Source organism: Xiphias gladius, chromosome 16 (assembly GCF_016859285.1).
Source record: "Xiphias gladius isolate SHS-SW01 ecotype Sanya breed wild chromosome 16, ASM1685928v1, whole genome shotgun sequence".
Taxonomy (NCBI): Eukaryota; Metazoa; Chordata; class Actinopteri; order Istiophoriformes; family Xiphiidae; genus Xiphias; species Xiphias gladius.
The window spans coordinates 18,382,341-18,405,571 of NC_053415.1; the positions used below are offsets into that span (position 1 = coordinate 18,382,341).

The 23,231-nt window shown below is 41.9% G+C and overlaps 3 protein-coding genes across 8 annotated transcripts; all 3 read right to left on the minus strand.

Moving 5' to 3' along the window:
• Window positions 1-949: 949 nt before the first annotated feature.
• On the minus strand, window positions 950-6,062 carry c16h2orf49 (chromosome 16 C2orf49 homolog). Of its 2 annotated transcripts, none has more exons than XM_040147640.1 (4): window positions 5,902-6,062; window positions 5,539-5,693; window positions 1,871-2,117; window positions 950-1,481 (listed from the first exon to the last, which is right to left on the minus strand). In XM_040147640.1, the coding sequence occupies exons 1-4, from the start codon at window positions 6,010-6,012 to the stop codon at window positions 1,425-1,427; spliced, it is 570 nt and encodes a 189-aa protein (XP_040003574.1). In that variant the 5' UTR covers window positions 6,013-6,062; the 3' UTR covers window positions 950-1,424. The 2 variants fall into 2 exon arrangements, with proteins under 2 accessions (XP_040003574.1, XP_040003573.1); XM_040147639.1 differs by having other exon boundaries at window positions 5,530-5,693.
• A 2,564-nt stretch (window positions 6,063-8,626) lies between these two features.
• gpr45 (G protein-coupled receptor 45) lies at window positions 8,627-12,943 on the minus strand. 5 transcript variants are annotated; one of them, XM_040147657.1, is made up of 4 exons: window positions 12,771-12,943; window positions 12,126-12,272; window positions 11,244-11,366; window positions 8,627-10,717 (listed from the first exon to the last, which is right to left on the minus strand). In XM_040147657.1, the coding sequence occupies exon 4, from the start codon at window positions 10,606-10,608 to the stop codon at window positions 9,448-9,450; it is 1,161 nt and encodes a 386-aa protein (XP_040003591.1). In that variant the 5' UTR covers window positions 10,609-10,717; window positions 11,244-11,366; window positions 12,126-12,272; window positions 12,771-12,943; the 3' UTR covers window positions 8,627-9,447. The 5 variants fall into 5 exon arrangements, with proteins under 5 accessions (XP_040003591.1, XP_040003590.1, XP_040003592.1 ...); XM_040147656.1 differs by having other exon boundaries at window positions 12,765-12,943; XM_040147658.1 differs by lacking the exon at window positions 12,126-12,272 and having other exon boundaries at window positions 11,244-11,291.
• A 5,223-nt stretch (window positions 12,944-18,166) lies between these two features.
• Window positions 18,167-19,450, minus strand: pou3f3a (POU class 3 homeobox 3a). Its single transcript, XM_040148944.1, has one exon. The coding sequence runs from the start codon at window positions 19,448-19,450 to the stop codon at window positions 18,167-18,169; it is 1,284 nt and encodes a 427-aa protein (XP_040004878.1).
• Between the last annotated feature and the right edge of the window lie 3,781 nt (window positions 19,451-23,231).

Here is a 23,231-nt window from a genome sequence, read left to right on the forward strand (position 1 = left end):
TGAATGGAACAAAGTACAGAGAATTCCTTAATGAAAACCTGGTCCAGAGTGCTCAGGACCTCAGATTGGGCTGAATGTTCACCTTTCAACAGGACAAAGGCCCATTATCACACAGCTAAGAAAATGCAGGAGTGGCTCAGGGACGACTCTGTGAATGTCCATGAGTGGACCAGCCAGAGCCCTAACTTGAACCCAACTGAAGATCTCTGGAGAGACCTGAAAATGGCTGTCCAATAACGTTCCCATCCAAACTGACAGTTTGAGGGGATCTGTAGAGAAGAATGGAAGAAAATGCCCAAGTCCAGTTGTGCAAAACTTTTCCGTCACACCCAAGAAGACTCAAAGCTGTAATCGTTGCTAAAGGTGCTTCAACTAAGTACTAATTAAAGGGTCTGAATATTTATGCCAATGATATTTCAGTTTTTCCTTTTTAATAAATTTGCAAAAATCTCTAAAATTCTATTGTCACTTTGTCTTTATGGGATATTGAGTGAAGACTGATGAGGGGAAAAATGTATTTAAACGATTTTAGCATAAATGTCAAAATGGCTACTTAGCAGTGGATTAGGATCCAGCTGTGCAAAAAAAAAATCTTTTTTTTTTCTCCTTGTAATGTATACTACACTACACTAATATTTAAAAACCCTGAAAAACTTGTGAAACTGCACTGAGGTTTGAATAAAGCTCAGTGGAATGAAGTTAATTGAGGATAAAAATGATACACAACATCTGTTCAAAATTTCAAGCGCACACATCTCCTAAAATGCTATGTTCAGCATAAACTGTGGTGAGTATTTTTTTCACATATGTATGCATCAACCAGAGAAAAGCAGAGCAGAAATTTGTTCAACACTGCCACATGTGTTCACAATGCCTCTTGGATATGTCCAGCAATTTGACAGTCTGGGTCTCAGACTGCAAGATCCTTTAGCATCTGTTTCAATGTTAGTTTTTTTTTTGTTTGTTTGTTTTTTTTAAAACCAAAACCAAACCAAGAAACTCACACTTACACCATTGCAAACCAGTACTCGAGGCCCTATTACCAAAACCAACTCATCCACAGAAACATAATATGAACAAGTCATAATTTCCTAAATGGCATCCTGGAGTTGCAGATGATTAAAGTTAAGGGCACTTGAGGTTGTGGAAAGCTATAAGGAAGCCTGTGACTTCAAAAGCAGGACGATCTTCTGAGCACCACTCAATCCTGTCAGCTCTCGGAACTGAAGAAGAGCAGGGAGGGGGCAGTGACACACAGGTAAAAGGGGTTTCCACCTCTTTCTGTGAGGCAATTAGTGGGAAAAATTGTGATGGAAGAACGAAGGTAATGGGCAACAATAGCTGGGTGTTCAGTGATGGGAGGGGAGCAATCCGTCTGCCAGAGCCTGAGCTCTCATCAGGTCTGTGTGAGTAGTGGTCAGAGGTCAGGGCCATGTCACATGCTGGATCTTTTTCTTCACCTCTGGAGACTTGAGTGCACCCTGAAGTGATGGAAAATGAAACATCAACAGGTTTTATGAACAGTGGTTAGACAAATAATCAATGAAGCACATACTGCAATATTTTACTGATGCATTGTAAACCATTACCATGTTTGACCAATCCCTGCTTTTCATGAAAAATATATTTTGCTATTTAAGGGGTATGTTTTTCATCTTCATGTACACAGCGATTGTATGTGTCTTTTCAATATATCACATATCAGAGAATTGCCTGTATTGTCAAAATATTTTATCATCAATTGCTTTATATGATTTCCGCCTCTAATTCCGATACAATTAATATATGTAACACAAAACAATATCGACAACAATGCACATTTTCCTTGAACAGTGCAGTAAATTTCCGTGTAGTACATACAAGTTCCTACCGAGCTGTTTGCTTCTCGTTTGAGGTTTGCGGTGTCAGTGCTGCAATGAATGGATGATGACGAGGTGTTGCTCGATAGCTTGCGGATGGGGTTGGACAGGTTTGCAGCTGGAGGAGGTTTTAACCTGTCAGTGATCCCTGTTGACACTGTGGTTCCCTCTGCTTTCTTCACTTTTAGTGGGCCAGAATGAGAGGAACTGCCATCAAACACGATCAGAGGCCTTTTTCTATTGTGGTCGTTACTGGAACTGGAAATTACCAAACAATAATGACAACAATAATGAATAGTTTACATTCAAATGGATTAAACTGATGTAAATAGTAAGGGCTATTTTCATGCAAGTGCGTTGCAAGAAGCATAGCTCTGTGCGGGCATTTTTTCAGAGGTACACTGAGATATTCCCTTGCCTGTTCCGCTTTCGTATTTTGGTGACTTGCCATATGTTGCAGTGGGGAGAGGGGCCAGTTTCCAAACCAGTAATGCACTGCGGCCTTAGTGGCAAGAATGACCGTGTTTCATGCTCTCTGCCGGCCACCTGCTTGGAACAGGTCAAAACAGCATACCTGTGTTCTGTATTTATTTTTATCGCTTGAGCTGATGAGGGCACACGCACATAAACCCCTCCAAAATCCCACAAACATCTTTATTCATGTTTTGCTTGTCTCTTTCATTCTACATTCTTCAACAAGCAGACGTGATCACACAGAGAAAAATAGTTTTTCTTAAGATTAAAACATTAATACCAGTCAGACAGAATAAAAAGTCATGGGTGATTCTTGTGAGCAACTGTCACAACAGCTACGGAAAAAGGGACAGGAGATTCTTCATAACTCACCACGCTAACCATCTTTGTAACTTTCTCTCTTCTTTTAAAAAGGTGCTATAAATAAGTTTGCTCATCCGACGAATGTGGCTTCTTCCCGGGAGAGGGTGGTTATGAATACTCGCCAAGAACTTCAGCCATCGTTGTGTTTACAAGACAAGAGGTTATAATGCTTAGTTTCTTCAGGGCAGCCTGGACGCCACAGTGACTCGCTATCGGAAAGTGACAGGATGGCCCGGCCGGGCCGGGGCTAGCTGGTTATTGTGCTAAGTCCAGTAGAAGAAAAGAAGTGATAGAAATAGAAACAAAACATGAGTCAACATTTGCATTGCTTTCCACCACTGGAGAAAGCTCTTGGTGAGTAAATGAATTAGGTTTGATGCTCAACTCGCAATGTTTCCTCTAGACTGGTAAGTAAACAGCTGTTAATGCTAATTTTGTTTGTGTAGCAACAGCAAAACTTACATATAGCACCTTTGAAAGACTGAAAAGTATCAGAACCAGGACATGCAGGTTCTGCAACAGCATGTACCCAGAGGCTCTTTGTGCCCTTAATTCTTATATAAATAATGTGCTGCTTTCATTCCTGACTATAAGACACTGTAGGGGTATGTATACGATGGTTAACGTCATAGCTGGTCTGTGGCACTGATAGCTTCCTTACGGGAACCCATTGTTTCAATTATTTTCTTATTTATTATTTTATATTGCTTTTTTTTTTTTTTTTTTTTTTTTAAAATCACTATTTTTATGCCCCGATGTGGTTACTGTATGTGATGTGAGGTTTTTGTTTGTTTTTGTTTTGTGTGAGCAACCCAATCCCAACTAGGTTAAAACAGCAAGAAAGTCTTCTTGAAGCTTGATCTGGTAGCCTATGCTTAGTACCCATTACACTCAAGACTCTACAGCCATCTGAACACTAACAACAGGGACCTTGTTTATAAAACTATGCATAAGATTCCTACCAAAAGTTTACGAATGCACAAAGGTCCGAAATGGCGGGAGCCAAAAACTAACCAGATTTATAAAACGGTGCATGTGTTCTTCTGCACACAATTTTCCCTTTATACTGTAAATCACATTCAACTTGCGTAAAAGTGCGTATGTGGATGAGCCTCATATTCCACCCACTACACTCCCACAATTAACCATAAATGGTCAATTCAAATCCCTGATGAATATTGAGATACACTGTTCCCTGGGGAAGATGGCAGCCGTGTTACAAATAAAAGAAAGTTTTGAGAGCCTGATGGCTGCAGCATCTGTTAATACAGTCAGTTCATCAAATTGGACAATTCCTTAAATTAAAAAAAGCACTCAGACGTGGAGGCAGATGTCAAGAAATGAATCGCTGCAGACCATATAGAGTGTGAACCTTGTTGGCAAGAACACAACGGATCTCACCACTTGATGTTTGTAAAACAACTAGCAATAACTACATGTCTGATGAGACCACACACTCAACATCTGGCAAAAAATAAACACTGTATTTAAATCCAAAATCTAGCATACAAGTGTTTCTCTCACTTTCATAGTCAACATATGAGTGCGGGTGATGGCAAGGTGTATGGCGAGGTGGGTGGAGAAGCCACACAGAATGTGGCAACCACTGCAGCATCTCCAGTGCTTTCCATGCAAATTTTGTCCCTGGTAGCATGGCCATGAGCTCACTGACCCGATTTTGCATAAGAAATTATTTGAAAAACTCATCTGAATCGCACTTGATTAAATATGCATCGTAGTATTAAAACATTTCATTAAAAACTACCAATGCACTGCTCTCTAGTAGTATGAAGTTATTTGATACAGATTCAGATTTTTTTTTATGCCAAATTGATGATTTATTGTGGCTGATGGGATAGTGAATCGGGACTTTCAGAGTGAATATCACAGAAAGGCGAGCCAGTCTTTTCAGAAGCCTGCCACCTGACACATCCTTGCATCATCCTTGGCATTTGAGCTGTGCTATGATGAGCTCCACAACTGATCTCAACTGGGTGTGAGCATCCTATGGCCCGACCCGCTCCCCCGCGCTGCCTAGGACTGGGAATATGGTGATGAGCAAGCAGTTGATGGAAGCACGATTGTCAGCAACTATGAGTAATAGTTCAATCAAAAGTCACAGATGTAAATGGTCATGATTTTGTTTGGCATGTATCTTTTAAAAACTGGTTTCTTACTAAACGCACAAACACAATATAACACCTCTGGCCTGAATATTTATGATAAATGGAATATATTATTCATGGTTTAGCATGAAGCAAAAATTAAAAGTATGACGAGGATCATCACAAAATCTGACAGTTTCTACTGTCTCACACATTCTCCCGTCATTTGTTTTATAAATCCCAACTTTTCTGCCCTGAATCCCTTAGGTGAATTTAATGATTACGTCTTTTAGTCTGGCCAAAGTAGAGCCTGGACCGTCGCATTTTACAATACAGGTAGATGTGTGTCTATGATGATCAGCATGGTATGATAGAGGATCCAGTGTATCACCAGAATGCTTGACTTATGTTAAACTAGCCTATGGGAGGCGGTTTGTAAAAATATTGGTTTTACATATTGGTTTTGCTCTGGGCAAACATTACATGAGTCCAGGCAAACAGCAGACATCCGTGAGTTCGTAAAAAAAAAATAAATAAATAAAAAACCTTTGAAGATGCGACCAGCTGCTGGACAACAGGGTAAAAAAAAAAAAAAATCCAACAGTTATGGCCCGCTATATGTCCAAATCACAGAGTAACGTAGGGAGAGATTACAATGGGGCTAACCAACTGCCCAATAAAACACAGTAATATTCGTCTTTGAAGTTCCCTTGTGTGGTGAAGGTTACCTGTCTGACCTGTGACCGGCCGGTGTCTGCCTCCCTCGGGTCTTCTCCATTCTCCTGCCCCAGCGGCTGTTGGGCAAAGTCCTCTGCGGCAACGGGATGACATGACGGAGGTAGAGCTCCGTGAGCCGGTCCCGATTCCCACAGTCTCTGGTACTGACATTTTTCTAATTCAGAGACAAAGACCTGTCAGCCCGCCTTGCCCGACATGACAAACATTAAAAAAGAAAGCGTCAGATACACAGAAACCTGCTGCTGTAACGTTAGCATACTGGCTACACAGCCTGTCTAGCCGGCATGCTAACGTTACGGTATTCTTCATTTATCTCCATATTGAACCACACTTTCCGGAATTATCTCGGGGCATTCACTCACCTCACTTAAAATGACCTGCATGAACTCTTGAGACAGCAACTCAGGGTGCAGTAAAAGATCCACATCCGAAGTACAAACAGCCTTTCCATCTTGTCCCGTGGAAGTCGCCATACTAGGTGCTCATCTGTTCCCGACATGCCCCGCGTCACAACAACACATCTTGTCTGGATGTTGCCATACTGCCATACTGATTTGCAATATTTGTAGTGACTTGTATTATGTGTGCTCAGCATATGTTGTGTATCTTTGTACGTAGAAAGATTAATTGGCTTTTTTTAAATTTTAAATTAAAAGAAAATACAATACATTGGTCTCTTTTGGAGTTAAAAGTGCTCAGTGCTCAGAAAATGTCTCCAATGCAAAAAGTATCCCTTTTTTGTGTATTTCAACTGTTGATATGTTAATATATGCTTTAAAAACCATGTTGGAATTTGGAATTTTTTCATGTTGGAAAAGTAAATGTCATCTGTGCTGCGGGTACTTCGATAGAAATTGGCCCCTGCCGGATAGACTGAAAACATGTGAAACCCTGGTCACGATTCTTGTCCTGTCAGATGATCCGTGTTCCCAGATAAAAATGGGGTCACAGCTATAATAATAAGATCCAAGCAGAATTATCCTTTAACATCATGCCAGGTTGATGTTTTCTGTTTGTTAAACACAGAAGACTTTTTTGTGATAGCTCTATCGTAATTGGAGTCACACTTCAGTACTTTGAAATTAAGTAAAACGTCATAAGAGCCTACTTTACCAAATGATTTTATAGTAGCTGTAAGAAATAAGAGGCCCTTCAGTTTGTGGAGCCTTGTCTCAGTCAGTCACACGACTCTATTTCTCAGTCACATTGTGTTAGTGATTGAAAACAGGAGAGCCCTCTTTTCAACCATGTGCTGTTTTAACCATTGGTGGACAGATCCTAAGGGTGAGTATGGTCACCTCTCAATCAGAACTCCAGTCCTGTGATTAGGATTTAACTTTTTTCAGACAAGAGGACTGCAGACTTTTAGTATGACCATGGGTCCCTAAACATTGAAGAACTATATTAAAGTGGCCCTGGTTTACAGACAACATAGACATCACATGGCCCCGCTTCTGCATGAGCTGGCTGCAAAACAACTTGGATCCACATTTTCTTCTTCAGACACAGCTGGGAACATATTGTTTATCAAACAGTTTATTATAACACGAGGCCTAATTTGTTTTCGCAGCTGTGGGAATTTAAACCAACATTAGTTAAGTTTCCAAATTCACATAAAAGCTCTTTTTCAAACCAGTACCACGGCCCTGAGCTGATAGTGATTGAGCCTGTTGTGGCCAAGTAGTGCAGCCTGAGAGGAACTGTTGGCACGGCCTCAGATCAGAAAAGAACAACCCTCTCCTGACATCTTTACAATCAAATGACTTGTTAGGACCAGCTTTAAGTTAAGTGATTAAGTTAGGACAGTAATCTGATCTAGAAGCAAACACGGGATCTAAATTAAGATAGAGAGACAATGGCTTGGTTGTCAGGTTGTTGACATGTAAATGTATAGGGGTGCAAATTCATGTTCTATTATTTTAATATTTTTTTTTTTTTGGCCTCCTTCAAAAAACTGTATTGGAAAGGGATTTTTGATTTTCTATCTATGCATTATAGAAATATTTTGCTGAAGATTTGCACCTCTTTGTACTGGCAGCATTGGCGATGCCAGCTTTCTCAGTTGGGCGCACCTTTTTTTTTGTGAAGGGGAGTTCCCCCTTTGCTATGCTACAGGCAGTGTTGAACTGGATTATCATTTCCCTTCCCATTGTACCTAAACCACTGATACAGCATCAGCCACTGTGGTCGAAAGTAGTACTTTTTCTTGTTCGCTGGCTCAGTCTCCCCCTGCCTTCACCTGCACTCTTCCTGCAGCCTGCACTCGCATCATCACTTGTGTCTCAGTCGGGATCTCTCATTGGCTCTCCCTCTTCCCCAGGCTCCTCCTCTCTCTCCTCATTTCGTTTTTTAACTAATAATCACCTATAGACGTATTGTTTCGCATGTTTCATCATCAGTGCGTGTGTAAGTGGAGGCAGAGAGAGACCGACTGAGCAAGCTAATTAACTTCTCTTCTAGGTAAAAATCATGGTGTCTGCAGAATATTTACCCGAGAAGCAGCAGGTGAGCAGGAGGAGTGTCAACAGTGACTTACAGGTAAATTATAGCACCTTTCATAGAATTTTTATTCAGTAATATTTGTTTTCTCTCTGTGGTCCAGAAGTTAGAGAAATTCATATTATAAAAATATCTCAAAATGAATGCAGTAATAATTTATCAATAATAAAATGCCACACATATTGAAATATTACCAGAAGTTGAGTCAAAACTCTTCTAATGGAATTGCAGTGTATGTTGTCTTCAGTGAAGTAGATGTACCGTATATGGTGCGGCTGGTAGAGCAGGCCACGCACTACTCACAGGGTTGGCAGTAAGACCCCCCCCCCACACACACACACACACACACACACACACACACACACACACACACACACACACACACCCGTCCCAAGAATCCCTGGGTAAGACAGTGACCAACAGTGTTGGTTGGTGTCAGTCACCAACAGCTCCTGTTGGTCAGACCAACACCTAGCATATGATGTTTCCTTTGTGATCCTGAGTACTTTACATTGCACATTGTAAAAGCAGCTCACTGTTGGCTTGAATGTGTGTTTCATTCAAGCACTCCAGTCCATCAGCGTAACCTCATTTCAAAACTATTTTTATTTACGTGGTTTCATCATTCAAGTAAACACTCACAGCCCAATAACTGACATTCTTCTTTTATGATACACTCGTGGTCCGAAGTAACCGTTTTCAGCTGACAAAAGGTTCTGTTTCTGCACAACTTTCATTAAAATCTATTTTTAAAAAAAAAAAAGCTTTCAGACCCTCCTCTGAGAATGTCACGGAACAACAATAGCATTTATGGGGTTTTTTTTTGTTTTTTGTGAAACTCTTCACATAATCAACAACTTAATAATTATCAGCACTACTATTCAAAGACTGAACATCGAGTTTACAGTCTGAAGCAACAGAATGACATCGATGGAACACTTGAGTGACAAAATATGAAACAGAAGTAAACTGACAGTGGAGGATACGAAATTGTTTGAATGGCAGTAAGTTTCAGAAGCCGAGATGGCCATGAAGTAAAGTAGAGACTTAAAGTTCAATATTGATCTTTCACACAAAATAATCTCACCACAAGGTCCATTCACTGGCTACTCTGGAGCTTTGACAGTATCACAAGACCTTCCTCAGCAGATGGAATTGCCATGGAACGGTAGATGTCCATATTTAGATTTCTCTGAGCACTTTAGCGAATTATCATCCATGCTGCCTTACAGTTGAAACTGAAAGTTCAATCTTGCAGTGAGATTTCTGGTCAACAACCATTATTCTTTTAAGGTGAATTTTAGCGGCCTCTCATTCCCTATTATGAGGAAAATTATGAGTTAAAACACAGCTGATAGCAGTGTCAAAAGCTGCTGGTTTGTGCGTCTATCGACCTGGTCCTCCTTGTTTCACACAGCTGACTGAGTCTCACTGCACACATAAATGTTACTGGGCCTCACTCTCCTGCGGCTCCTGCCTGGCACTCTGGGACACAGTCTGCAGCTTTTGGGAATGAACTCCTGACAGGCCTCCCTGAACTTTCTGATCCTCCAGCAGTAAATGACGGGGTTGAAGACTGTCTTCAGATAGCTGAGCCACAGAGCGCCTATGCTGATCGGGTAGAAGACCGAGCTGTAGTAGAACTGCCGGCTGAACACGGCCAGCAGGCTGACCACAGTGTGCGGCAACCAGCACACTGAGAAGCCGACAAAGAGGATGAGGATGGTGGTGAAGGCTCGGGTCTTGAAGCTCATGTCCACTTTGACCTGAGGGGGCCGCTGAAGCCCAGTAAGTCTCATTTTGCTGACTTGGTTGAGAGCTGGCAGACAGGAATGCTCACTGGTGTGGTTGTGGATGCGCAGGGTGTTGCGGCGCACCGTGTTGAGGATGCACATGTAAGAGTACAGCATGACAGCAAATGGTACAAAGAATACTGCAACCGCCAGCAGCACTGTGTATCCACGGTCCGCCAGAGACTCACTGTATCCCAGCACACACTGCGGTGCCCAGGCACCACCAATAACTGCCGCACCTGTCCTCCACCCGACTACAGATGGCAGGGACACACACAGGCTCAACACCCATGAACCTGCAATCAACAGTTTAGCTCTGTGTGGGGTCAGCTTGTCCTGCCGTTGCACAATGATCAGGAATCGGTCCACACTGATTATTAGGAGGATGGACACACCCTCCAAGACGAACAGCCAGTACAGCATGATGGAGGCTCGGCAGAACCCGTTCCCAAAGCTCCAGTCAGCAGTGGCCACGGTGACTGCAGTGAAGGGCATGCAGAGCAGAGAGAGCATAATGTCGGAAAAGGCCAACGTAGCGAGGAGAAGATTGATAGCAGAGCGCATGGCAGGTTTCTGGTAAACAATCAGACAAACGATTGCGTTGCCAAGGAAACCAATAGTAATCATGAAGATCATTATGGCTGCCAGGGTCACACGCAGAGTGACTGATATGAGAGGAGCCGCAGCTTCTGGCGGCAGACTTTCTGCCGTTTCCTCTACATTGTCCGGCTCCATGAAGTCACACTCCTCCAGCAGGCTTTCATTACAAAAAGCCATAGCAGCTATTATCAGGGGGTATCAACCCAAAAGAAGCTGTACATGGTAGATTATTATTGTGGTATACGCATTAAGTTGTTTTTGAGCAGTCGGTCGTCCATGGTGATATCTACGAAAGAAACAGAATAATATCCACATAAGGCATTTTCGACAATATTTCGTAAAACAGCAAAAACGCCTGTAACTTTGAGGAAATCAACAGTGATTACATTTTAAAAAAATTATGCTTCACAAGGTTTACATTCTATGATTTTAATGGATGTCGACGTGAATTAACAGTATTAATGTACTGTCTGTCGTTTAAAAAGCTGCAATACACCTGGCATAACCAAAGAAAAAACTGACTGTTTCATTAGGTAGTCGGAGGAATTCAGCTGCTCAGTGATCTGTCACTCAGCGACACGTATACATATGAAACAGTGAGAGGAGGAATGACATCCCCGTGATGCTAAAGGAGTTTTATAGGGCATACAACCAACCCACAGACACACCACAATGAGAGATAACGTCACAAAGGACAGAGAGTTGTTGCTCACTGGCCTGAATGAGGTTAATGATTAACATGTGAGCCATGATGTTACAATCATGAATAGAAATACAGATATATACACAATGCAATTGTGCAGAGTACACACCCATGGTAAAGTTGCCTGTCTTCCCTTGACTTCAGACTCTGATGCAACCTTGTTAAAACAGAGAGGCATCTTCAGGACATGCACACAGGACATGTCTGTTGCTATGGTTTCCACCTCCTGCTCCTAGTGGTGGGACAGTGCAAATGTTAACAGTGTGCTGAGGTTATTCTGGCATTCAGGTCTCAGATAGTCCTCACAGTTGGATTTGTACTTAAAAGCTGGGAGACAAGGAGACCAGTTCAGAGATTCGATCCTCCATGTTTAATGCCTTGTGAACCATTACAGTGTGACAGCCAGCCAACATCAACAATACCAGGACCCTGGAGCTAAACAAAATTAATATTATCATTTACAGTCGAGGTTTTCCTACCCTTAACATGTCAAAATGTCTTCCATGAAAAAGGAATATGGATTCAGTGATTGTGCTGTGCCGTGTTCAAAGGTCAGAGTCTTAGTTATTGTAACATATCTAATGTAAACACTCAAAATGAAAACATACTTTACATATATCACTCACAAAAGTACAACGTTATCCAATATATGCTGATTCATCCAAACAGGTAAAAGGAAATGATCTCTTCAGTGATTATAGCTACATTCTTGCACAAAATCCCTTACAGGCCACTGAATGGGGCTGCTGGTTGTTGCCAAGGTAACAAGGTCACCAGTTCCATGGCAACGAGCATCTTTGGATATCATCAATAAAGCTAGGTGTTTATTAAGCCAAACGTAGGAACAAATCAGCGAGGTAGAGAAAAAACAAAAATCAGGACAAAGGCATGAGATGGCAATCCAAAACCAATGGGATCATGTAGCCTACATGATAATAAAAGTAGACCACTAGATCATAAAATGCTTAATTTTGAATTTTAATACATTTACCTTTCCAAATGAGCGAGTTGGTGTACATGACAATGAGCTGATTTGCACTGCAGGAGGCCTCTAGCTGTTTATTTCAACAAGAACAAAACTGGGGGTTTTACTCAGCTGCTGCTCAGCTCAGGGACTGACTGAACAGGTGGTAAGAGCCTGGTATGGCGACACAACAACAGAGCAATATTACAGCCTGAGAAAATCTGAATTTAAAAAAAAAACCTTGTGATGAAATTAAAGTTAAACAGGACTCTTGATTTGTTTTCATGTTAGGTTTGATGAGAGACGGTATCCAGACACCGCCGTAATTAATTCTCGAAGATTATGATGCGTATCAGCTCCTCGGTGCAGGCTGTAGCTGTTCCCCGGTGCAGTGTGTGCGATACCATGAAACCAGGCTCATGCGTTCACACATTTACACATGAGCCTTTTTTTCTCGCCCACGTCCCCGTGTTTCACTACTCTCTCTCTCTCTCTCTCTCTCTCTCAACCTGTCCGCATCACAACCTAAAGGAGAACCGGTCGATGGGAAATTGCGGAGGCATCAAAGACAAAACGCCTGATTTTTCTCTGAGCACCGAGTCGGGAGCTGGAGCAATCAATCAATACCCATATTTCTGAGTGTGAACCCGACAGGAGTGGGCCTACCTTTACCTTGACGGTTGCATTTGAGAGCAGCCTTTACGGTCGCCTTGCGTCGCGCCAAGCGGCTCGGCGACGGCGCTTCTCTTCCTCTGCACGCCGAGGTTTTCCCAAAATATCCCGCTTTGAACGTTTCCCTGCCGTATCGATTGCCATCGCGCCGCCTGCGGAATATGGTGACGCCAGAAGAGCAGGTGGTCACTGATTTAAAGGACCAGTGTGGCAAAAAAATAAATAAATAAATAAATAAATACAATTAATTTTTAAAAAAAAGGTAATCCATATGGTTTTACGGTTTTTGTGCCAAAGTGCCAAGAATATCTGCACTGTAAAAAGTCATGGCTGCAGCTCGACATATACCTTTAAATTTGCTTCTCACAACAACAACAAAACAAATATTGGTAATGACACTGTACGTGCCGTATTTAGGTAACTGTAGGTTTAGGGCACTGATTAATTTCACCAACAGCAGTTAAACTTGTCATGTTTACACCATTTTGACCAAAACAAGCAAAAACAACAACAACAAAAATCTCATCTCACAGTCCTATCATGGAATCTCACAATAATAATAATTAAAACTTTCTTTCAATCCACATAGGCTCAGTAAATATGCATTAATTATTGTATCCAGGAGATGGCAGCATCGTACCCTATATCCACTTGACCTTTAGTTGGTGAGGCATGTGTTGGTATGTTCTGGTATTTCTAGGCATAGTTTTGAGGATTTTATTTTTTGTTTTGTTTTGTTTTTAATTCAGACTAATTTAAAGTTTCACAGCATCTTTTTCTAACACCAGATATCCATCATAATAATTATAATTAAATATAATCGAGTGTACTGGCACTGAGTTGAGATATTGAGGTAAGTAACACACAGAGCCATTCTTCCAAAGGTAATTCAATTGTAATTAATTTATATACAAAATCTGTCGTACTCTCCATCTTCAAACACTTGCAATTCTTTCACACACTTAGTATGCAGGCTGAGATGCTTTTCATGGGCATGCTTGTCTAAATTGGCATCATGCCCATGTGTTGAACATGCCCATCAAACGAGTTCCACTCCACCGGTCTGGCACATGCATGCTCGTCACGTTCAGTGGCACCCACACAACAAGCTTGCTAGTGAGAGAATTCATTTCCCTCCCTATTATTCCACAGATGTTTGCTTTAATTTCTTCCTGATGGAGAGACTTTGGTACTCCATTTTTCACCAAAAAAAAAAAAAAAGAAGCAAACTGGCAAAGTGAAAAATGTTCACCAAACCACACATGTAAGAATATTGACTGAGTCATGTACAGATAATCGTGTTACATTTGGAGGGGGAAAAGTCAAACATTTTAATACACTCACATGCAAACAAAACAGCTTTGACATTACATCCGCCCAAAATGCACCTTTTGGGTCATTTATTCATGCATACCGCCGTGTCTGACTCCAGGTAAGAGTTACTGTATGTGTCTCCCGGGTTTCCATTCACACTGAGGAAGCCATGATGTGTTAATCAGTGTTAGACTTTAGTCGTTAACCAGTCTCCCCAATGTGAAAATAATTAACACCAAACAGCAGCGAGTGATACTGTGCAAACTAGAGTGAAATAGTTCTGGATGAAAAGTTTGCTGTTGTCAAACAATTTGTTGAACAAGTGCAGATGTGTGTCTGTTGTATGTGACTGTGCCTGAACTGTGGGACACAAAACAGCAATCATTAAGGAAGGGATTATCAAGCAATAATTGCTTTATGTAAAGTACTTCTGAAAAAGGCTTTAAGAGCAATTATGAGCAATTATATTAGCAGTTGTTATAGGAGGAGGTAATAACATCTTTAGTGTGTCACTGCAAACAGCCCCTGTTTTTGCGATGAAACAATTATCGGTAAATTTTAACAGCACATACGTGTACTAGCAAAAGCTACATTTTGATGTTATCACAATCACAGATGCATGACTCACTTCCATGGTGACTGATGTGTTTCTGTCGACCAAGGTATTTTGGGGTTCAGGTTTCTGTAACATCATCAGCTCGTACCTCCAGGCACCAGGATTGATATTCAGAGAAGACACCTAGCATCAAGTGATGACAAAAACCCCTTTAAAGGGCTTTTTATCCCCCCCAGTTCCAGACTTATCTCCCATCTTTACATCACTAAGCCTTGAGGGGATCACACTGCAATCCTGGAAGCTTAGATTTTGCCTCCCTTTTTATCAGTGAGCTTGGGCTTTTGCAGCTTGATGGGAACACGTCATGATAAGAGCCATTGGTGGTACCACCTGTCCACTTCTGTGTGATACTGTTGTGTTGTTACCGTACGAGCTGAGAGCCTACAGAAGTCTTCCACTGCATTAACATTGTGTGTTCAATATGTAGACTGATTTTTTTTTTTTACCTGATGATGACTAGTTCAGTGCATCTCTCCAAAGCAAGTAAAAATAAGTCAATAAAAGTCAGTAAGAGGTGTTTTGTTTTTTTTCAGTGTCGTCATTGTCTGGTGAATTGTTCCATTGTTCCTGTAAAAAGTCAACTTATCCGGAGCTAAGAAATACAGCTCTATCCTCATCCTTGAGTTCACCCAAATGAGGCCAACCAATAACAGCAGAATCCTCCCGGATTTTACAGAAGTACCATCAACATGTCCTTGCCATGTCTACTTGTGTCCTTTCAGCCTCTTCAGAGATTAAAAATTGACCTGGAGTGACGACGTCTGTATCGGCTGACGTGTAAAGACCCATTCAAACCACCCATTCATACAGCAGGACTGCTATTTATAGCCACCTGGCCCAAGTTTACCTTAGATCCTGCCAATGTTCACCTAAGACACACACACACACACACACACACACACACACACACACACAGGCATACACACACCTGGCACACTTTTTGACATGTTTGTGTGACTGCCCGGAATGTCTTTTAATAGTAGTAATAAGATTTTTTTAAGTTTTGGCATTATAGGATGCGTGTTGCTCCAATGGGGACAGAAATCTATAAGAACAATTTAATAATGAATTACATTAAGAGTGACAGAGTTACCAGAAATGTGTGTGCCGGTCACCCATTTGTTTTCGTAAGACCGGATGCCAAAAATACATACGCAAAATAAGTCATTAAAAGTATAACAGTTGCAGTGATGCATTAACTTCCAGGTTTATGTTTATTCTTCAGTTTTCTGTCTGGTTTGTCAGAGGCTACTGTAGCCTACCAGCAGACATTTGACCTCTCTCCCAGTTTCACTGCAACTACAGCTACTCCTTGACTATTTCCCTGACTCCACGCATTGTCACCGATGAGATCTTTTGATTTAGAACATCGGCACATGTATGTGTACGTCACTGCATGCATTTATTATTTTTGCGTTATTGTGTGTTTGTGGGCATTGGTTCAGAGACTGAGAGAAGAAACTCAGATTGCTTTTCAGAACCACCGTCCCAGGCTTCTCGTTGCCTATCTGCCAAACCCATCATCTGTGGCAAAAGATCTGCTGCCTTGTGTCACTCCATCTTGCTGTCACCTTGGCAACCGCTGCCGAGGTGACCTGCCAGCTGGGACAGCCAACCTCTGTTGGCTGCGTTCCACAGAGCTTCAGTCCATAGCACTGCCACAGGATGTATGTGGCTGGACTGATAGGCAGTATATCGCACACAAATGTAAAAGCAAATTCCAAGAGAAGGCTTATATGATGTGTTCAATCAGTTTCAATACAGTCAACATAGCTTCGTGCAAGTATGAGGTATAAAAACTGGGAAATGGTGTTGGATGGTTACAGATAATTTTTGTTTATGTTACAGTAAATATTGGGACGAAATAAACAAATGGTGAATACACACTGAAGCTGCTAGGGCTGCAACTAGAAAATATTTTAAATGTCGATGAATACGCTAGTTATTTTTCTTTGTTTTGTCTATAAGATCACAGAAAATAGTAAAAATGCCTTTTATAATTTCCCACAGCTCAAGGAGATACAGTCAAATTGCCTCTCTTATTCGACCAACGGTCCAATACTCAAGGACATTTAGTTGGCTATGATATTTTTCTAAGAAAATCGTCAAATATTCACATTTAGAATATGGAGCCAGCAAAAGTCTGGCATTTTTGATGAAACAGTTGATCAATTATCAGACTAGTTGCCAAGGAATGCTCTGTCGATCAACTAATCGGTTAACTGTCAAGTCATTTCAGCCCTAGACACTGCTATAAACAAGACAGCCCAAGCAGAATGGCATGGATATTTAAAAAAGACTTTAATTTAATGCCTTTATGACTTCTTTATATAACTCATGAGATAATGTCTGTATACTGTCTTTGATTCTCATGAAAGATAGTCTAAATTTGCCATTTGGACAGGTAGAGCCTCATTGGTTTACTGGACAATATCCATTAAAAAAGCAGCAGATCGTATGTTTAATATATATTTCACTGCAAAAGTGTGTGTGTGTGTGTGTGTGTGTGTGTGTGTGTGTGTGTGTGTGTGTGTGTGTGTGTGTGTGTGTGTGTGTGCGTCCATAGAACCTCAATAATGACTGCCATCTCAGATATCTTAACACAATTTTCCCTTATGTCAGATTTATTAAATAATTAGTCTATTCAATGAAAATAAACACAGTGGGAAAAAAATAAATAGTCCAAATCATCACACAAGAATACACAGCAGACTTACTTGTACATTAACTTAAAGGAATGTTTGCTGATTAAAAAAAAAAAAAAAAAAAAGTTTCCTATGAAGGAAAACACAATACTGGAAATATTTCTGCTCTTTGACCATCTTAAACTGTGTCACAACATAAATCCACTGACACACAACACAAAAGTGAGAAACACCTTTAAAGGAAGATAAATTATTGCTTTTTACAAAACAACTTAATGCTGAATAAAGCGCATTAAATCAACGTTTTTCATTAAAAAAAAAAAAGGTAGGTTACAGCTTAGTCTAGCCTGTGGGACGTTAAAATCTGCAGCATTACAAGGGAACTTTGACTTTTCACAGCACAGAGATATGTGAAGAGCTTTTTCTGTTTGAACGTCTCGGCTTTAAAGTCTTGGAAAAATGTTTATTTTTTTTTTCGGTAGGCTGTGACCTTTCGGCGAAAATCGCCTTTAAAATACTCAAAAAGATTTTTTATTTATTTTATTTTTTTTTAATTCAGATTTCAGTTAAGAGTTTCATTTTCTATCCCAAAGGCTGATTCATAGTGCAGGAAAAATACCCGACGATGCATAAAAGTAGACGTATGTCCTGCTCTGACATGAACACACACTGGACAACATTATTGTGGATCAACGGACATATGTACTGTAAGAAAAGTTAACCGAATATTCTAGTCGTTCGGGGAAACGTTTCTCTAAGAATCTATTGAAAGACTTTACGTTATGCAGATTTCTTGTCCGTCATTTTGTCGTGAGTTATTTTCACGTGTCGCTGTACATCCTCTTGCAGTCTATGGAGGGGGACGGCGTGTCAGGGCCCATGCTGCCCACCTGTGAGTACGAGTCCTCGGGGGTACGCGGGAGTCCAGGTGGCGTCATGCGCTTCTCTTTCTGCCTGCGGTTGCAGAACCAGACCCTGACCACCTCCTTCTCCAGCTGCAGAGTGTCCGCCAGAGAGTTGATCTCCTGCGCGGAGGGTTTGGGACACTTGAGGAAGTGGCTCTCCAACGCTCCTTTTACGCTCACCTCGATGGAGGTGCGCTTTTTCCTCTTCCTGCCCTGGGTGGCGATCTTATCGATGCTGGTCGGGCTCCCGGTCGTAGAATCGGCCTCCTCCAGCCATTTGTTGAGCAGAGGTTTCAGCTTGCACATGTTCTTAAAGCTCAGCTGAAGCGCCTCGAACCTGCAGATGGTGGTCTGTGAAAACACGTTGCCGTACAGGGTGCCCAAAGCTAAGCCCACATCTGCTTGTGTGAAACCGAGCTTGATCCGCCGCTGTTTGAACTGTTTGGCGAAATGCTCCAAGTCGTCAGACGTCGGGGTGTCCTCGTCGGAAGGCGGCTCGTGGCTCACGCCGTGATGCTGGTGAAGGTGTGTGTGGTGATTGTGGTGGTGATGGTGATGATGCTGGCTGCCGTGGTCCAGCTCCGGGGACTCCCCGCGCACCAGCCCCGGGTGCATGAGGCTCTGCCCGGCGTGTGAGCTCAGCATCCCGTTGACTGTAAACCCGCCTGGCTGGGAGTAAATGAGGGACTGCTGTTGCTGCTGCTGCTGCTGCTGCTGCTGCCCCTCTGTGATGCTGATGTGCGCTGCGGAGGTGCCTCCCCAACTTCCCGGGTGCGTCTGATGGGGTCCCAGATGTGGGGACCTGTGGTGCAAAGCGGAGCCTGAGTGGAGGTCCTGCCTGCCAGCGTTTCTCTTCACCTCTTGCGTCTGGGAGCTGGGGGGCCACGGAGATCCGGCCTCGACTGCTGCGACCGCGGCTGCGGCTGCTGCGGCTGCTGCGTGAGGCAGCGATGTCACCCATTGGTGAGCATGGCTTAGCATGTGGCCCCCGTTGCTCGCCACCATGGCTCCCTGCATGAAGTCGCTCTGCACCATCTTAACCGAAGGGTCCCCTCTGTATCCACTAGAAACCGTGGTCACAGCGGTGCTGCCCGGCTGCATGCCACCACCCCTCCGATCAGAGTGGAGGACCGTGCCGGATAAAATCCTGCTGCTGGCTAGGTACGGACTTGAGGTGGCTGTTGCCATCCCCCAAAGCATATATCTTGATATGTGTTTCCCTCTTCTGATGTTGGATTAAAGACCCACTTTATTCTATTCCATAAATAAATTTAGTCTATATCAGCATGAGCGAAATCTTTGCGTGAGTGTTGAAAAAAAAAGTGTCAAATCACTCCATGGAGGCTTAGATGATCATTTTAGTTACACTGCAGCTTGTGCGTGCTCAGACCTGTGTGGCCAAACACACTTTGTCGCGCATTCCTGTGCGACAAAACGATAGTTTTCAAAACTTTTCTCTGTCCCGTGAGCTCCGCCGTGCGTAATCCACAGACCTGGGGATATGGAAGAGCACCTTCTTTGATCGGTGCCAAACCGAGGAGCCGTTGGACCGATCACTTGTAACTCGATTCTCTGATATAAACGCTTTGAATGCGATTAAATGATAATGACAAGAACTTTAAAGCCGCTGCGGTCCTCTCAGTTGTCTCCCTCACTCCATCCGCCCTGGTCGGTGCGCTCTCTACGGAGCGAAGCAGGCGAGCATGTGTTTACGTTGTGCCAAGGCTGCGTATTCCTCTTCCATCCCCATCCAATTACAGCTGGAAGACTCTGCAAAGCTCCCGCTGATTGGACGGGCAGCCAAAGGAGAGGAGTTGGTGCGTCTCACAGTCGAGCATCGGGTGCCCAAAGTTCTTGCCGCAAGAAAAAGCAACAGTATGCTAGAAAATATTACAATAGGAAAAAAGAGACAGGCACTGAATAGTCTGGCTGTGTCTTTAAAGACGCGCAAAGCAGCCTGTACATGAATTATCTGAAAAGAACAAGTGAAAAGACCTGCAACAAAACAAAACCTCTTCTAAAACATAAAAACAATTCATGTATTATTATTATTTGTATTATTATTATTAGCATCATCATCATTATTATTATTATTATGTTTATTTATTTTCTATTATTATTATGGCACCTCTTTAACCAGTTCTGATGTTGTTAAGTAATTAAAGTCAGTTATGCCAGACAAAATAATGCCCGTACAGTCGCGCATGATCTCTTTTACCTAAAATATCGCAGTGCAGCGAGGCCTGTGTCAAGGATTCTCGAGTCGGCTTTGGGTAAACAGGGGGTTTGTACGCCTCTTGCATCTCAATGTGCTCTCCTTTTCATATGGTAAAGGAAAGGCCACAGTGGCGTGACGCGCCGCTCTGCTGAGAGCTGAAGGTGCACAGAAACCAGCCAGCAGTTTGATTTTTCCATCCCTAAAAAACAAACCAGTTCTGGTGGGATGTTTTCCATGCTGGGTCAGTTTATGGAAATTTCTACCTCGGGTTTGCCTCGGTTTTTTAGGGCCTTAAGAGAGTAAAGCATCGATTGAGACGCACGAAGTTTTGTTACTGGAGAAGAGAGCCAGGTGCAGCCCTATAAATGTGCTAATTTATGTTTTTCAGCGGATTTTTCTTGGATCTTATCCAAAAGATAAAAGATAAATAGAGGCAAATATGCATTTCCCCAACCTGCAACATAAAGAGAGCCTTTTGTCATAACAGTTAAATCCACCTATCCACCATTATCTTCAGTTATCATGTTCCGAATTACATTTAGATTTATGTTTAGGATAAAGTTGAGGTTTTAAAAAAGTAAATAGTTACTAAAATTCTGTAGCAGTAGAAACATGCAAACAGGCCCCCTATTTCATAGGATTTTTCAGCATAAGTACATAGTTGTTGTGGAGCTCTCAAAAGGTTATAAAAATGCTTTAAAGCGCTTAAAGGTCACAATGAACTCAGTGAGTAGTGCAGGAACAGTATCAATTACAATAGAGAGAGTTCAGGAATTTTAAACTGAAGTATTTTTTCATATTTTGTTTGTTTTTGTCTGTTTAATCTCCCGCTGTGTGTCTGCAGCCTCCTTTCAAAACAGCCCAGCAACCTTTTTAGGAGGGAAGGACTGCAGTCAGGGTTCATCTCCAGATAGCACAACGACACACTCACTCATACAGCTCAGCTCAATTTAAGTTAGCATCACATGCTGTATAAGGCAATAAAGTTCGCGACACAGTGTTTGCATGACAGTGAATAACCTGCTATGTTCGTATGCTGGAATTCAATTGCCTAGGGTTTTCAGCTCTTTGAGTCCAGGACATTAAAGCATCCTTTAATGTCAGACACCAGTTTGAAGAATGACCAAGGTATCACTTTCTGACAAGGCATCCTTTGTAAACATTTTATAAGTTGAAGCTAATGGCTTTATAAATGGTTAATAAACAATTTACTGATTCTTTATAGATCCATTTTTAGCCATTTAGCAGAACAACTTCTGGGATGCAAGTCTTTGACAAATTGCTACTGGTGTATATCCTACTCCAGCATGGCACTTGGTTACAAATGTTAATGAGTAATTAAGGATTTTTTTAAGTAATTAAGTCTGCAGTTGGGAATGTTACGTATTAGTTTGTTAATACTTTGATTTTGGTCCAGATGCTCTGCAGCCCCTTTCCTGAGGGTAGGTAATCAAGCAGTCCTTCGAAGGGGTCTTCCTGATGAACTAAAGTGCTACATGAACACACAAAGCACGTGTCATTAGCCAGGGATCCTTTTAAAACCTGGAAGCCCAGAAATGTTCAGTTTAGTATTTTTTTTTTTTTATGACTTTTTTCCATCAACACCGAAGTTAAGCGAGGAATCGGTGTCATATCATCACATATATAATATATCGCCAGATATCGTGATGCAGATTGATTATTGTAATAACCCTTTATTAATGACTGATTACCATTTGTCATTAACAAGTGTCATGTGGGAGGAGGATATACACCAGCTAGAAGGTTTTTTCACAGACTGGCAACCCAAACAGTGTTCCAATTAATAGCTTTTAAGACGCCTGTAAAAACATTCCTAAATTATTATTAATCATGAATAAATCGATAGTTACAACTTATAAAGCCTTTACTTGATAAAAAGTGATACAACTTGGCAAAAGTCCTTCAGAAAACAACATTCTTATGTTTCATTGAGTGATTATTTATTCCACAGATTATTTATTCCAAACCAGTTTGTTGTTGAGCTGTATTCAGTAAAACAAAACAAAAAACATGCAGGGAAGCGGTACAAAAGCAGCACAGTGTTTCTCATGTTTCCAGTCTACCAGCGCAATGTAGAGAAAACCAGACATCTCAGGGAATGCAGTAATGTTTTTCATGTGTTGTGCTGGCTGGTCACAGCACTGGGTCCTCTATTTGTTATTCATGAAGGAAGCTGGGTGAAGAGGCCTTCTTATGATGCACATTTTTCGCTCTGCTCTCTCTCCCTCTCTCTCTCTCTCTCTTCATGGGGCTGCTTGACGACTAAGCAAATAAGCTGTTTTAGTTGTACTGAATACTGCAATTAAGCTAGCATAATGAGCATGACACCATCAGCTAATTGACATTATTGTTTCTTTTAGATCATCTTCAAATCATTTACACAGAGATGTTCTTTCTCTCGGCTCTCCCTCTCTCCCCCTCTCCCTGTCTCCCACTCCTCGCCCTCTGTTGAGTCTTCAATATGCAGATCGGCCATTTCTGCCCCCAGGCTATTTTCTTTGGTAGACTTTTGAAATATGCAAATGCTTCTAACAAAAATTGCGAAGGAGAAAAGGAAAAACCTTCATCTGGGCTCCAGGAGTTTTCCATTCAAAGAAACAGATGAATTTCTCTTGTTCATGCCCTTGTTGCAGTTCTGTTTGCTTTGTCAGTCAAGGGTCTGTCTAATTAAGAAGAGAGCGAAACACAAACCAAGCAGACAAAACAAAAATTAAGTTGCGAGGATTGCAGTGCTGTTGCTGG